The 14492-nt window shown below is 43.5% G+C and overlaps 1 protein-coding gene across 6 annotated transcripts in view; it reads left to right on the plus strand.

Moving 5' to 3' along the window:
- EHBP1 (EH domain binding protein 1) overlaps positions 1 to 14492 on the plus strand; it is a 192445-nt gene that overhangs the window by 35592 nt on the left and 142361 nt on the right. For all 6 annotated transcript variants that reach the window (XM_072331630.1, XM_072331631.1, XM_072331633.1 and 3 more), the window contains one exon: positions 5167 to 5220. In XM_072331630.1, coding sequence (XP_072187731.1) covers positions 5167 to 5220 — 54 coding nt within the window. The remainder of the gene's footprint in view (positions 1 to 5166; positions 5221 to 14492) is intronic.

A 14492-nucleotide genomic window follows, 5' to 3' on the forward strand; every position in this document is an offset into this window, starting at 1 on the left:
ACTGAGCCTCCTGTACCAAACCCTGCCTCTGTCCATGACATGAAAAGTTCCATCTATTCTGGGTGTCACTTCTTTTTCAGCTGTGCTGTACATTGGTCTTTGGTTGTGCCTTGGAATTCTCTATTAAAACGGGAAGAAGGAAGCACTGTGAAACAATAGATGTATTGTGCATTTTAACTCCGTGGTTCGTAGTGCTTTCATAGAAAGATGCACAAATGCCAGACAAGCTGATTGAAGGCACATTTTTCATTGTTGCCATGGTTGCGCTCCAGAAGTTCGTTTTCAGAGTCCCTGCATCATCAAGGTTTAGCTATCGTGTGTGAAACCCTGTATATGAGTGTTTATATGTACAGACATGTGCTTGTATCAAGTGCGAAAGGTTGTACATGAGAAATATTGTGTGTCAGGTAAGCTTTTAGCAAAGCCAAGTGGCTGTCAATTGTACTAGGAGTATTTAAATTGCAACAACGTTGTTTTCTAACCTCAAAACAAAGTGAACGTCCTGAGCAAAGATGTTTGCTCATCTGGAGTAAGCATGGACTTTGCCTCTCTTGATTACAAACAGCCCTTGTTTTGTCAGCAATACACGTGGTTTATCACACCCATGTACTGTTGCAACAACAGGGAAGACTACCAGCTCTTCATTCCAAAGTCTGAGAAAAGAGCCTTCAAAAGGCACGGTCTTCTAAGGACAAAATAATCAGTTATGAGTGAAGTAAGGATAAAATACATAGAAAAGGGGACTTGTGTGATTGCTGGTGTTCCCATTCCCACGTATTTATCTGAATAGATTCCATTGTCTTTCTTGACAGTCTCAGTCATACTCTGATTATGACACAGAAACTGAGCGTGTGCCCTTCGGTATGCATGAATGGGAATCTGTCACCTTTGAGGTGTGCAAGTCTGTTTTCTTTTTGGAATTGAAGTGGAGAGGCTTTGCTTCACAGAAACAAAAAATCCCAGCAAGCCAACATGAGAGCTGTGCAGCATAGAACAAGGAGGAGAAAAAAGCCTCCAATAAAGTCATCTCCTGTAAGTGAAGAGCAAATCCAGTTTTGGAACGTACTTGTTCAGTTTAAGAGAGACTGCTGGCTCCGTAGAGGTTAATCCAAAAGAAGAAACCAGCTGTGTAGATAAGACAGGGTGGTCTGTGCCGGATATGAAAGTGGCAAGTTCAGGGAAAGGAGAGATGCAAAATTCTGCTTATAATTTAATATCTGGGGTTAATGTGGAGCCTATTTGAAACAGTTTATTTAAATAAGAAAAAAAAAAGGTCAACGCTTGTGGTCTTGTTAGCTGGGGGCTCTATGGGAAACTGAGTGCTACTGAGCTCATTGTAGTGACGCACAGGGACAGGTCTGCTCGGCACTTGCTGCCTTCTGGGAACTCAGAAGAAAACAGCCGTACGTTATTTTCCTATGCTAATCAAACCTATATAAACAACATAGAAAGCGGCAGGAATTGGGTCAAATTCTGAGTCTTCTGTGGCTTCCAGCAGCCAAGTACAAATACTGAGGGCAGATGTAGGACTACCCGGAGCATCTGGTGTCGGTCTCTGGCAGAGAAGGATCACAAACCCCATCATCACTTGATCTGATTCAGTATGACAGTCCTTAAGTCCTTTTCTTTCCCCAGAAGAAAGACCAAAGATTAAGGCTGGCATGAAGTGATATAATGGACAGACAGGCATCAAAAGCCTGGAAAGCTTAGGGAGGAGGCACGGGGAAGGAAGGAAGAATGCTGCAGATGTTAACAGCCAGGAGGTTTTTCCCCTGTGCTCCATCTGCTGATCAGGAAGGAGCAGTTCTGTGTCTGTGGTGCCTTCTTTTGCTTCTTATTACCAGAAAAGGTTCTTCACTGAGAGGGTGGTCAGGCTCCACAGGGCAGTGTGATGGTCATGGCACCAAGCTGCCAGGGTTCAAGAGGCATCTGGACGATGTTCTCAGACACATGTTCTGATTTTTGGGTGGTCCTCCATGGAGCCAGGAGTTGGACTTGATGGTCTGTATGGGTCCCTTCCAACTCAAGATATTCTGATTTTAAATAGAAACAACTGGACTGGGTAAACTTCCTTCAGTCTTCTGAGGTACTCACTGCAGAGGTGTGATGTGGTGTGTTATCCTTAACGCAGTTCCTACTGACTTCCTACCCGAGCGATGGTTTTGAACACTAAGCCAATCTACTTGCCAGAACATAAATAAGTAAATAAAACAGAAAGCTCCAAAACTACTTTTAAAGATTCTGAAGAGGAATATCTTACTGAGAGATGAATGCACACACAAGGGAAAACAGGAATATGGGCTGATCACTTGATACTAAAAGTGATGATTTTTTTTCCTTCATTTTAATGCAGTCACAGGAGGGGAAATGACCAGTCTTTCCGTCCATTTACCTAATGGCAGTTTTCAATTCACAATATAACCTCAATGAATGTTGGATGGGGGTATAGTGCATTTGCAGAGCACTGATAGAGTACTGTCAGTAAGATGCTTGGCTCTGGCTGACTTGTGTTCCTTTTGTGTCAATGGGGTTGTGATGGTAAGAGAGAGCTTGAGGCTCAGAAGGATGTTAGCAGCTGACAGTTCCTTGAGCCTTTAAGGCAGCCTTCCTTAGTGTTTGCTTTCAGGAGGGTGCTTGAGAATGAGGAATGTTTGTAATTCTTGTCCTCAGGTGTTTCCAGCCGCACATCTTCAGTTGTCTGCTTGCAGGTGATGTGGGGCTTTGTGGGCAGTGTTATCCTGGAGGACTTCCATATGGTGAAAATTTCATGGGCTGCTATAGTTAATACTACTGGGGCTTGTCTTTGCATTGCAGCTCCATTCTTCTTGAAAAACGGTCATCCATACAGTCCTAGAATATCAGTTTGCTAAGTTCACCATCTGAGTTTTATGTGACAGCTGAATGGAGAGTATGGGTTAGCCATACAATAGGCAGTGAGTATGTGCTATGCTTTGTATTGGTATTTATCCTCTGCAGATCCAAACTAAGACACAGGACTGACCAGATTCACAGGAATGTCCCTTTATATAGAGACTGTACAGGGCAGGGTTAGCCCAAAGGGTGAGGTGGTGGTTACAATAGGAACTGATACAGCTGTAATTTTACGTGTAGAAGTCTCTGCTGATGCCAACCATGTAATAAAGGTAGAAGTTAGCTAGAAATAAAGCAGTGCGTGCTGCTCTGCTTTGTAACAATAGCATGTTGGCAGGAACAGTGAAACCACCCATGTGCCTCTTGTGACAAAATGCTGAGGCACATCTGTCTAAGCTTATGTGGGGCTTTCTGCTTCTGAGTCAGTTTAAGACCAGGAAGAGCTATAACTCTTAAAATGGATACATACGTATGGAAAAAAATACCCAGATATCCGAATGGTGTGTGCAGAATGTCTGTCTCTTAGCATATTTCACGTCATCTGAATTTTAGGGACACTTGTCAGCGTGCATGAAAAGTGTTTAGGGCAGCTCTGAAAGAAATGGAGCAAGAGGAATTATTGAAGAGTTTAGTCACATATTAAGGAGTAGCATATTAAACAGAACGTGATTATAATGATCCTATTACATCTCATTATGTCATTTTATGCCGTATCAGAGGAAGCAATTAAACAAAAAGTTAGTTGCCCAAGGTTAACTCATGAAAGTGATAAGTATTTAATAGCTGGATTACAGATAATGGTATCTTTAGAACTGATGCAGGGTACAGGAGGGCAGTGGGTATCGTGCACTTTGTTTACGTAATGCAGGATGCCGCAAAGTGGTGTTGTTTAATGTGATGGATGCGTGATGACATCAGCTCGTGTTTATAACTGTGTACATTGTTCTAAAATGATGCCGTGTTGGGTTTTTTTTTCCCATAATATCTCTGAAGATTTATTTGTGTTCATAGTGTTTGGATTCTGTCAGCAGCAGTGTGCTGGCATGTCTGACTTGGAAGCAAAGCTAAGGGAATCAGCGGATGGTTGAGGCAAAGACTCGGATACGGTGATCCTCAGATAAGGCTGTAGTGATCGAGTGTGAGGCTTGTAGCATTCTGGAAGATGGGCCTGCCGGAGATAAACAAAGCAGTCGTGGAATATCTCAATCCACTGTTTTGACTTAGAGCAGCAAAATAGAGTTGGTGTAGTGTCACAGATGGGCTTCAGATAACAGCAAGAAAATGCTGTGGGTACGGAAGGATCTCAGCACGTGCAATGAAGGCAAGCACCGGTGATGGGGAGGTGAGATTTATCTGCAGGTATCTGTGACATGTGGCTGTCAGAGGCAAAGGAGTAGTTGGGGGGGGAGGGGGGCTTTCCTATAGCTGGAAATAATAGGATAAAATTGAGGTATAGCAAAATTAGCCTTTGTGTCATGGAAAAAGGCTTATAACTATGTTCCTTTCAAGAGAAATAGGAGGTACTTGGTTACAGTTGTTTCAGCTGGGTGATAAATTAATGACTGAAGCCTTTCTATTTATTTATTTATTTAGTAAGGTAGGATCCTTGGTAAGGGCACAAAGGAGATGATTTCCTGTTTCTACCATTATCTTAGTTTCAGACAAGCACACTATATAGACTACAGCACTGGATTGAAAACTCATGGCATTGGAAATGAATGCTGAATCTAGGAAACTCATTGTGTCTTCCTTTATGGTGAAAATGGTTCTTATTCCTTGTGTGTAATGTAATAGGAACACTGTGAAGTAAGGGCAGGTGTTTAAATAACTTGCAGTGCAATGAGGTGCTCTGCTGAAGCTGTGACTTTGAGTTTCCTTCATGCTGTGGGCACAAGGAGGTTACATGCCAAGTAGGAGCAGTGGGCTTCCTCCACTGTGACCTGCAAGATATAGGTTTCTTGTATGTATTTCAAAGGCATAAGATAAGAATTAAAGAAATCCACTATTATTAGTATTTACATGGGTTGAGGGGAAGTGGAATTACGGGCCTGTATCAGGATGAACCTTGTGTGTGTGTCTGTAGGAAGCATTACTAAATCTTTACTGGCAGGCATACACCAACTTCTTTCTCATCTCATTGACATCCATAGAAGTCTAGTCCTAGCTAAAATATTTCCCTCTATCTTCACCAGAAGGTAAGAATATCTCTATGAGTATACAAAAATCTTGGCTGAAGTACAATTTCTTGCACCCCGGATTATTTTTAGACTTAAATTCTCTGGTTTGTTTTCCTAGGATCCTCATGCTGAAGAGTTTGAAGACAAAGAATGGACGTTTGTCATAGAGAACGTAAGTCGCAATGTTATGTTTTTGTTTTTAATGTGTGTAAGACTTGATAATTAATAATGAAAGGGAGTCCAAGTGCTGGAAAAGGCTTGAGTAAAATCTGAGCTGCTGAGACATGGTAGAACTTTGTTCTGTAGTAATAAGTAATAGCAATACCTGTCACTACGTCCTGACTAAAGTACAGGAGAGAGAAGGACTATGCTACGCTACTTACATTCTTTCCCTGTAAGCATCAGTCTTCCTTGCATTATTTGGCTATGAGCAATGGAGAAAACAAGTTAGAGCTGGATTATGACTCATGGGTTTTATGGGTTATGACACATTATTTTTCTGTGAGCTGGGGAGTAAAGAAGCCAGAGCTGGGCTGTGACATCTGTACTTGTTGAGCTGCAGCCCTCCCCTCTCTGTTTTGAGTGCCGCTCTTCAGCTTTCGTCATCTGTGTTTTGTAGATGAAAAAACTGAGGCAGGGTGGAGAGGTGGAACCTAAGAAAAGAGCAGGAGAAGCGCGATGTGCCTCTGCTCTCCTGGATCCCTGCCTTGTGTGCACAGTGAAACGCAGAAAGGTGGCTGCTATGCAGCTTGGCCCAGGAGGAGCTGTGAGCTGCTAGAGCTTCCCAGAGAGCTGCACTCCTCAGGGCTGTGCAGACAGCACTCTGCCAAACAGCCGGCTTCATGTTCCGTGGAGCCAGCGCTTCATGAACTGCTTTTTTCCTTTCCATCCCCTTCCTTGGCCAGCAGCTCCCACTCTGGGGCTGCCCAAGGCTGCCAAGTGGGGCAGCTGCTTTACCTGGAGATTCCTTTGCAGTTGTTTGAAATGCATCTTAAAGGACTGCACTGTTAAGACGTGTTTCTCTCTCATTAATATAGTTTGTTTCTCATCTGTTCCTCCATAACGTGATTTAATTTTTATTATTTACATAGCTTTAAAAAAACATTACTTATCTATGGAGTTGCAGTAATGCCACTGCTGGAGTACTGAGGTGTACTGACATATGGAAAAGCAATGACATTTGTCAGTTACTACTTTTTTTCCTCCTAAATGACAGCTGCTTTCTTTTGCTGTTGATATTAGAAGTGGTTTAGGTCTCCAAAGCTGAGTTCTATTTAGTTTGCCATTGACTGAGCATTTTAAAGGGCTGAAAGCAAGGTGCAGTTCAGACTGTGTTTTTAAATGTCATGTTTCTATTTTCACTTATGGGACTCGATGAACACAAAACCCAGCGTGGTTACTGTTTCCTGGAGTTTCCTTTTCTATCTCACTGAGTTTATTTTAATCAGGGAAGTGTCCATCACCGATTGTCACTGGACAGGTTGCTCTGGATGAACAATGACAGCATATTTTTCAGCTAACCCCTCTGGGTATAGTTGGGTTTCCTGTGACGTTGCAACAGATCTCACTCTTTTTTCCTCCAGAAGTTAACAGAGGGCGCGTAGGCTTCACGTTCTGCTTAGTAGCACATTGCTTTTGCACGTGTCGTTGGGTGATGTATGGAGGTGGTGAGTGGACATCTCCTGCACCCCGCGTTCCCTTGGTGCCTCAGATCTTTGAGTTAGTTGGTGGTGACATTTGCAAGCATGAGGGGTTCTGCTTGGGTTGCTGTGCCCTGAAACACGACCTCTGCTGAAACAGATATAAGAATCTCCTGGATGTGTCAGTTATGGAGCCATCTGTTGTTGTATACAGACATTCTTTACAACCACAATTATGATGTTGGTTCATCCCACGTTAACTGGTAAACACCGGTACACACTTCTTGTCAAATTAAAGCCATTAATCTTAATTGCTGTCAGAAATAATTAATAGTTCTACTGCAGAAATGGAGAGCAAAAGCAACTATAAAGCTGGTTGCTTTTTTAGTGTATTTGTCTTTTTTGTTTTCTTTTTCACCCTGCAGAAATCTGTAGGCACCGCCGACAAGATCTTGTCGGCAAACGCACTTGAAATAGCGGAGGAAGTCTTTTCCAAGAGTAACAGCTCCACCTGGTGGTGGATGGAAAGATGTTCCTGGGTTTGAGCGAGGAACGAACGATGCAAGTGCTGGCTGACATTTTGGAGTACAAAACAGCCACTGCTCCAAAATTTGACAGCCGGAGGGACAGGAGACGAATCTCCTCTCTCCCTTCATTGTTGCCATTTATCGCTTTCAGGCTTAACAGATCGTTTATCTGTTTATAAAGGAACGTATTTGTCATTGACTCTGACAGTGACGGGTCACCTTCAGGAAACGCAGACATTTACAGTCCTTTGGGGCATTTCCTTTTTCTCCAGATAAGTTCTCCACCCTCAGGGTCTGCAGTTTCCCTTCCTTCTTTCTTAGCAACACTAAGAATACAAAATGCTGAGGCCTAAAAAGTTTATGGACGTTCCTTCTTTATGGAACAACATGAACTCTAAAAGGGTGTATTTTGAGCTTTTTGTTATTCTCGCAAGTCAGCGATCAAAGTGATTTTGTAACATTTCAGTGTGGCTCCACCAGCAGATCAGCAGCTCGAGCTGGAGGTCTGTTAGCAGACACTGCCCAATTCAGAACAAGGTGATTTGGGATGATGCTGTTTCCAAACAGCAGCGAGGTGTGGCAGTTTGTGCAAGCTGACTGTGATGGAAAAGAAAGTGAAGGAGGGAATTTGTGTTTTCCCATTATTTTTAGTCCTGTATATATATCACTTGTGATCCGTCGTGCTCTTTATTGTAGGGTTTTTTTTAACTGTGTTTTTAATGTCTTGGCCATTCTGTATGTGCATTTACTTCAGCATCAACTGTGTATCTAATCCATAAATAATTTGTTCATAGCAAGGCTTCTTATTATTTAAACATCAATATTCTGCTTCTCTCAGCCTCTTCCATGTCTTTCTCCCCTTCACAGCCATGTTCTTTGTATATACATAGAGAGCTTTCCTGTCTCTAATTCCATCTTTGTTTAGCCACTCTCTCTATAGTTGGTTATCCGACTCTTCTTGATGAGACTGTTGAGCTGCATTGGTTTTGTTCTTCTGAATAATGATATTCACGTTGCCTGTTGAAAGTTGGAGAATTGCATAGCTAAGACTAACACTTCTTCATCCCCTGAAGAGATAATAGGCTCTCATACTCTTACAGACTGGCATTAGTTTGACAATCTAGTAAGTGATTTTCCCTCTCATTACTCCTGAGGGCATTTTAGCATATGCAAAGATTTGGTCTATGAAACTTTTCTGGCTTTCTGTTTAAAAACAAACAAGCCAACAAGTTTTTGTACCTTGTCTTGCAGATAAGTGAAGAAAAATGGCATGTTATGCTTGTTGGTATTGTTGTTTGCTTTCTGAAGCTTTTCTCCCTGATTCAACTAGGTTTGGAGGCAGCCTCACCTGCTCTTCCCTGCAGCACTGTTTCAGGCAAACAATTGCCTGAGTTGTTTCTGGAAAGCCATTTAGGATGGGTGCTCTGCAGTGCCTCCAGACAGTCTGTTTCACTGCTTCCTTGCTTTCATGGCAGGGAACTGTCCTACCAAAATCTCCAGCAGTACAGATCAGGGATGCTATTTCTTGTTGTACCAGTTTTGCATATGGAGAACAGCTTCTGCTTTGTGTGTCTGGAGGCTCACTTCTTTCTCCTTTCACAGTAGTGTGATAATGTGTTTCCCTTTATCATGTTAGCAGATCCTTAGCATTATCTGTTTGCATAGGTTCTGCATCCTTCCATGCTGTCACAACCCACTGCCATCAGGGGCCAGCATGTCAGCACCTTCATGGTGAAGTACTGCCTTGAATTTCCAAGCTGTTGGTGCACCGAACTCACTTTGTACATCTGTCTTTTCTAGAGATGCTTCTGCTGTTCTCTGAAATCTTCTTAGGCTGCTGTTTTTCAGTAGTGCCTGTTTGAACATCAAGATGATGAATAGTGAAGAGCATCAAACTTAATACCGATGTTTCCCTAATTTAGATGCCAGCCTGTTGAGTCAGATGGGTCTGTAGGATCTCAAGTTTATTTCATTCTATGAGAGGCAGTCCAGCTTCTCATTATTTTGGCATACCTTGACCAATAAAGGTACTTGAAGTGGTTTACCCTGTAGTAATGTGTCCAGCTAGGCTGCTATACTAAAGGAAACCAGTGGTTTGCTGTAGGCTGACAGCAGCAAACTGCTACAGAACTCTAAGTTTAAACTGAAAGATGAGGTCTCTCTCTTTGCTGCTCTTCAGTAGCTTTAGGAGCTCTATCCCACCAGCTCACCAAGATTCCTGAACCATCCCCACATGTGAGCAAAGCCTTGAAATGAAAGATGCATTAAGAAGAGTTGAGGAGAACTTGACCTAAACTAGTTTCACTCGATTAGAACAACCTCACTGTTACGGATGGTTTCTCCAGAAATTCTGTGCTGTGATTGCTTATGATTATTTTTCACGTCGAGTGCTCTAAAGCGTGTTACATCATTCAGAGCTTTGGAGATATTACTTCCTCTACTGAAATGCCCATCCATTAGCTTTAGAAACAAATACATGAAGATGATAAGTAATGGGAGAGTAATAGGAAAGAGAGTGCTGGCAGATGGATTATAGAAGTGAATCTTTTCTTAGACTTAAACGTGATTGAGATGCAATGCAATAATGTGAGGTGTTAGCAAGTGTCTCATCCCACTCTGTGGGTTGCAAGGTGAATCTCTGGAATCCCCTGACAAGGGCACTCTGCTCAGCAGGGTCACAGGAGTGCTGGAGTCACACAGCGACTCACAGGAGCAAATAAGGTGAGCTTTCTAACAACAGTTAATCGGCTACTTACGGGCAAAATTAGGCAACTTTGTAACAGCAGTTAATAGGCATTACATGCAAGTGGGCACTTTGGCACAGGTGCTGTTTCCTTCCAACTACTTTAAGGCAAGTTGAAGTGATGGCTACTGAAGAAAAATGAGTAAAAGCTGGTTGGGGGGAAAGAGAGGAGGAGAAAGAAAGAGGGAAAGCAGAGCTTTCACCACAGCTTAGATACAGAATGGTCTTGAGTTGGGAGCCATAAGCTGTGGGTGATGTGTCAGTGAAAGGTAAATGTGTGCGGGTACTTCAGTATAGTCCTGTTGATCCCAGACCTTTCTCAGGGCGGCAACCCCATCCTGTCTGCACAGTTTGGTGTTCTACAGGATTTGGGAAACTTCAGCAAGTGTCTCTGCTGATCATGATCACGCTCCCTCCTCAGCGAGTTACTCAAAGTGCTGTTTTTCAACCAGTAATCAAACTGCTGTTTTTCAGCCATGAGAGGAAACAGAAGCCGTGCATAAGAGGAGGTGGATGCTGTCCATAAGAAGCAGAGAAAAGCAGTTTGCCAGTGTGCCTCTGCAGGCTTGATCTGTCATTCTCCGTCTCCCCTTTTTGCAATGTTTTCTGCTTGAGTTGTTTGAATCAGCACAAGCCAAGTTTCTTGTCAGTCTCAGGGAGCAAGAAGCGAGTTTGTATCTGTTGCGGTTTTGAATATATTATTTTCCAAATAAGGCTTTTCAAGAAATACCAGCTCATCTGAATTTGTACCATAATTAACTTGTAATGAGGTTGGGTAAAATCAGGCTTTCAGTCCAAGTTTTTCATTTCCTTCAAGACGGCAGCGGTGCTGCAGTAACGTCCAGTAATGTGCAGTTAGTCCGGCTGGCGACCCATTACAAGTGGTGTCCCCCAGGGGTCGGTTCTAGGGCCCATCTTGTTTAACATCTTCATTGATGACCTGGATGAGGGAATTGAGTGCACGCTAAGTATGTTTGCAGATGACTCCAAGCTGGGAGGTGGTGTTGATCTGCCCAAGGGTAGGGAGGCCCTCCAGAGGGATCTGGATAGGTTGGATTGCTGGGCTGAGGTTAATGGGATGAGGTTCAACAAGGCCAAGTGCCGGGTCCTGCACTTTGGCCACAATAACCCCATGCAGCACTATAGGCTTGGGGCTGAGTGGCTGGATGACTGTGAAGAGGAAAGGGACCTGGGGGTGCTGGTCGATGCTCAGCTGAACATGAGCCAACAGTGTGCCCAGGTGGCCAAGAAGGCCAACAGCATCGTGGCCTGTATAAGAAATAGTGTGGCCAGCAGGAGCAAAGAGGTGATCATCCCTTTGTACTCAGCTCTGGTGAGGCTGCATCTTGAATACTGTGTTCAGTTTTGGGCTCCTCACTACAAGAAAGACATTGAGGCCCTGGAACGTGTCCAGAGAAGGGCAGCAAAACTTGTGAGGTATCTGGAGCACAGGCCTTATGAGGAGCGGCTCAGGGAGCTGGGATTGTTCAGCCTGAAGAAGAGGAGGCTCAGGGGAGACCTCACTGCACTCTACAACTTCCTGAAGGGAGGTTGTGATGAGGAGGGGTTTGGCCTCTTCTGCCAGGCAACAAACAGGACCCGAGGAAATGGCCACAAGTTGTACCAGATGAGGCTTAGACTGGACATAAGAAGGAACTTTTTCTCTCAGAGTGTGGTCAGGCACTGGAATGGCTGCCCAGGGAGGTGGTGGAGTCGCCATCCCTGGCAGTGTTCAAGGGGTGTCTGGATAGGGAGCTAGGAGATATGGGTTAGTGGTTTTCTGTAGGTATGGTAAAGGGAGGACGGTTGGACTAGATGATCTTGTAGGTCCTTTCCAACCTTGTGATTCTATGATTCTTTGATTCTGACTTTGCAAAAGCGGGGTTTACTTTACATTGGAATAAAAGCATGAGCCTAGGTGCAAGGGCTGTCACCTGTTTGTGGCACTGACTGTTGAGAGGTGAATGCCAGTGTAGTGTAGTGCAGTCAGCTGACATTCTGAGTACTGGCACCTTGGTTTGGGAAAAGAACCCGAGGAAAAAAAAAAGACTGGCATGTGGAATAAGATGTTCATTGCTTGGCTATCTCTTCTAGTGCATCTCTGTAGCATGTGAGAGTTTAAATCTGAATTGGCTATTTCGTATATTTATTTTTCAAGTGATCAAAAAAAAATGTATAACGTTTTGTTCAGTACTTTCTGCTTGAAATAAATTTTTGGCTTAAAATAAGAAAGAACTAGATTAGGCTTTAGAATTAAATGCATGCATTTAATACATTTAGAGTAGGAAGCTTGTGGTTCAGACATGCTTTTCTGGTCCTTTAATTCCCCTGTCATATTCTGCTCTATGTGATTACGTGAACTGTGACTGTCTTGTCTGTGTAAATTAGGCTGGATATTCCGGTCTAGATGTAGCTATGAATTAAATGCTGCTTTGTCAGCCATCACACACTTGCTGTGCTTTAAATTTGATAGGGAATCAGAAAGATAGTAATAGGGAAAGATAGGGAATCATGTTAGAGTTTGTGCTTATGTTAAATATTTAGCATGTAGTTCAGAAATCTACAAGGTAAGGTTTTTGGAGCAAAATTGGTTGCAGCTTTTGTCTTGATTGAACAGTGGACCTTCCATGGAGGAAACAGGGCAGGAGGTATCTTATGTGCTTCATAGTTTGGAGACCTGATCTTCCTTCTTTCAGTAAAAATGGCACATCTCTTGTGCAGAGCAGGGAGCAGCATTTATGTGCAATTGTGGCTGACCTCAGGGAGCTGCAGGGAGCGAGACGTGAGCCCCCTTCTGCACAGGGACATCCTGGTGATGGATGACCTGCAGCTGATGAGCCTCCTACCCATCTGCACCGACCCTACTGGGCACCATTTTTGGCCGGGCACCTCCTTGGGGAATTACAGAAGATAAAGGATGAGGATTTCACGCTTCATGAATAGCAGTTCTGTTGGAGAAGTGTTGTACCGAACGCTGTAGAACACTTGTATTTAGTGCAAGTGTTAAGTGAGCAATGTGTGAGGATGGGCATAGGGATGTGATCCCCACTGAAAGGCGGCAGTGTGTGCAGAGAGGAGACGCCGACGTTGTTGCTTTGACTCAGGCATTGCTGCGGCAGCGCTGTGTGAGCTCCTTGGATCCTGATCTGCTGCAGCCCCTGAGTTCCCCCCCGTGGAGCCTGCTGGGTGTGACATACTGTGTCAATGAAGCCGTGATGATGTTAGGTCTGTCAAAACTAAAACAGATCTGGATTGCCTGAAATTAGGAGAGCCACTAATCCTTTTTATCATTAGTACGCACTAATCTATTAAACCAGAGCTGCGGGATGACAAAAATCTTATCTAAATGAGAATTTTAGATGATTTGTTGAAAGAACTTTTAACTTTCTAATTCACTTTTTACGCTCTTAGTATCTGATTTATCTCGAGTCATTAAAATAGAGTATAGAATGCGGGTATGTATTAAGTCCTACACCTTTATACGGCATTTTTTCAAATATAGTCAGGAAAATTTCCTTTTTATTACTTGATCCATATAGCCCACATGAAATGTGTTGCCAAACCTGTCCTTTAAATAATCTTTCTGTTGCAGTCATAGAATTCTACACTGGTTTAGGGACCTTAAAGACTGGAAAGGACCTTAAAGACCATCAAGTTCAATCCTGTGCCATGGGCAGGGCTGCCCCCCAGCAGCTTAGGCTGCCCAGGGCCCATCCATCCAACCTGGTCTTGGGCACCTTCAGGGATGGGGCACTAGCAGCTCTCTGGGCAGCAGTGCCAGGGCCTCACCAACCTCTGAGTAAAGAACCTTTTCCACTGTTGTCCAACTTTTTGGCTTGCCTGGGCCATACTGAGTAAAGAGGAATTGCCTTGGGCCTCATTTAAGTAGGTTGCATTGAAAGTGCAAATAATTTGGAGCGAAGTACAAAGGGTACAATGACACTATTTAATAGAGCAAATTCTTGGCTACAAAACACTTATTTTTTAGTATAGTCACCACCATCGGCTATGCATTTTCACTAGTGATGAGCAAGAGCCTGCATGCTGTGCTTAGAAATCCTATACCCACAGAGGTGAGCCACTGTTGTCACTGCTGAAACACATCACACAGCCATGAATGGCAGTAGGGAACATTATTCCTGTGTGGAGGAATTCTGTTCCACCCTTTGTTCCATCTGCACTTTTGCATCAAACACCATTTTGTCAGGCTGCCCCTCTGTTGCCATCTGTCGCATGTCAACAAAATGCAATGGGGCTGTAGTGGGGAAGGTTTAGCCTCTAGTGCCATATCACCGCCATCTGACTCTGATATTGTTTGAGCCAATGTAATCATATAATAGTGAGCGGGCTTCATTGTTTAAAAACATTCCCCCTTGTCCTCTCACAATCAGACCAGTCTTCCTCCTGATTATAAGCTCCTTTTAAGTACTGGAGTGAGTGCAGTGAGTTCTCTTCAGGGTATTCTCTGCTCCAAGCTAAACAAGCTCATCCTGTCTTTATGGCAGAGGTACTTCAGCCCTCTGAGCATCTTTGT

This window comes from Excalfactoria chinensis, chromosome 3 (genome assembly GCF_039878825.1).
Source record: "Excalfactoria chinensis isolate bCotChi1 chromosome 3, bCotChi1.hap2, whole genome shotgun sequence".
Lineage (NCBI taxonomy): Eukaryota > Metazoa > Chordata > Aves > Galliformes > Phasianidae > Excalfactoria > Excalfactoria chinensis.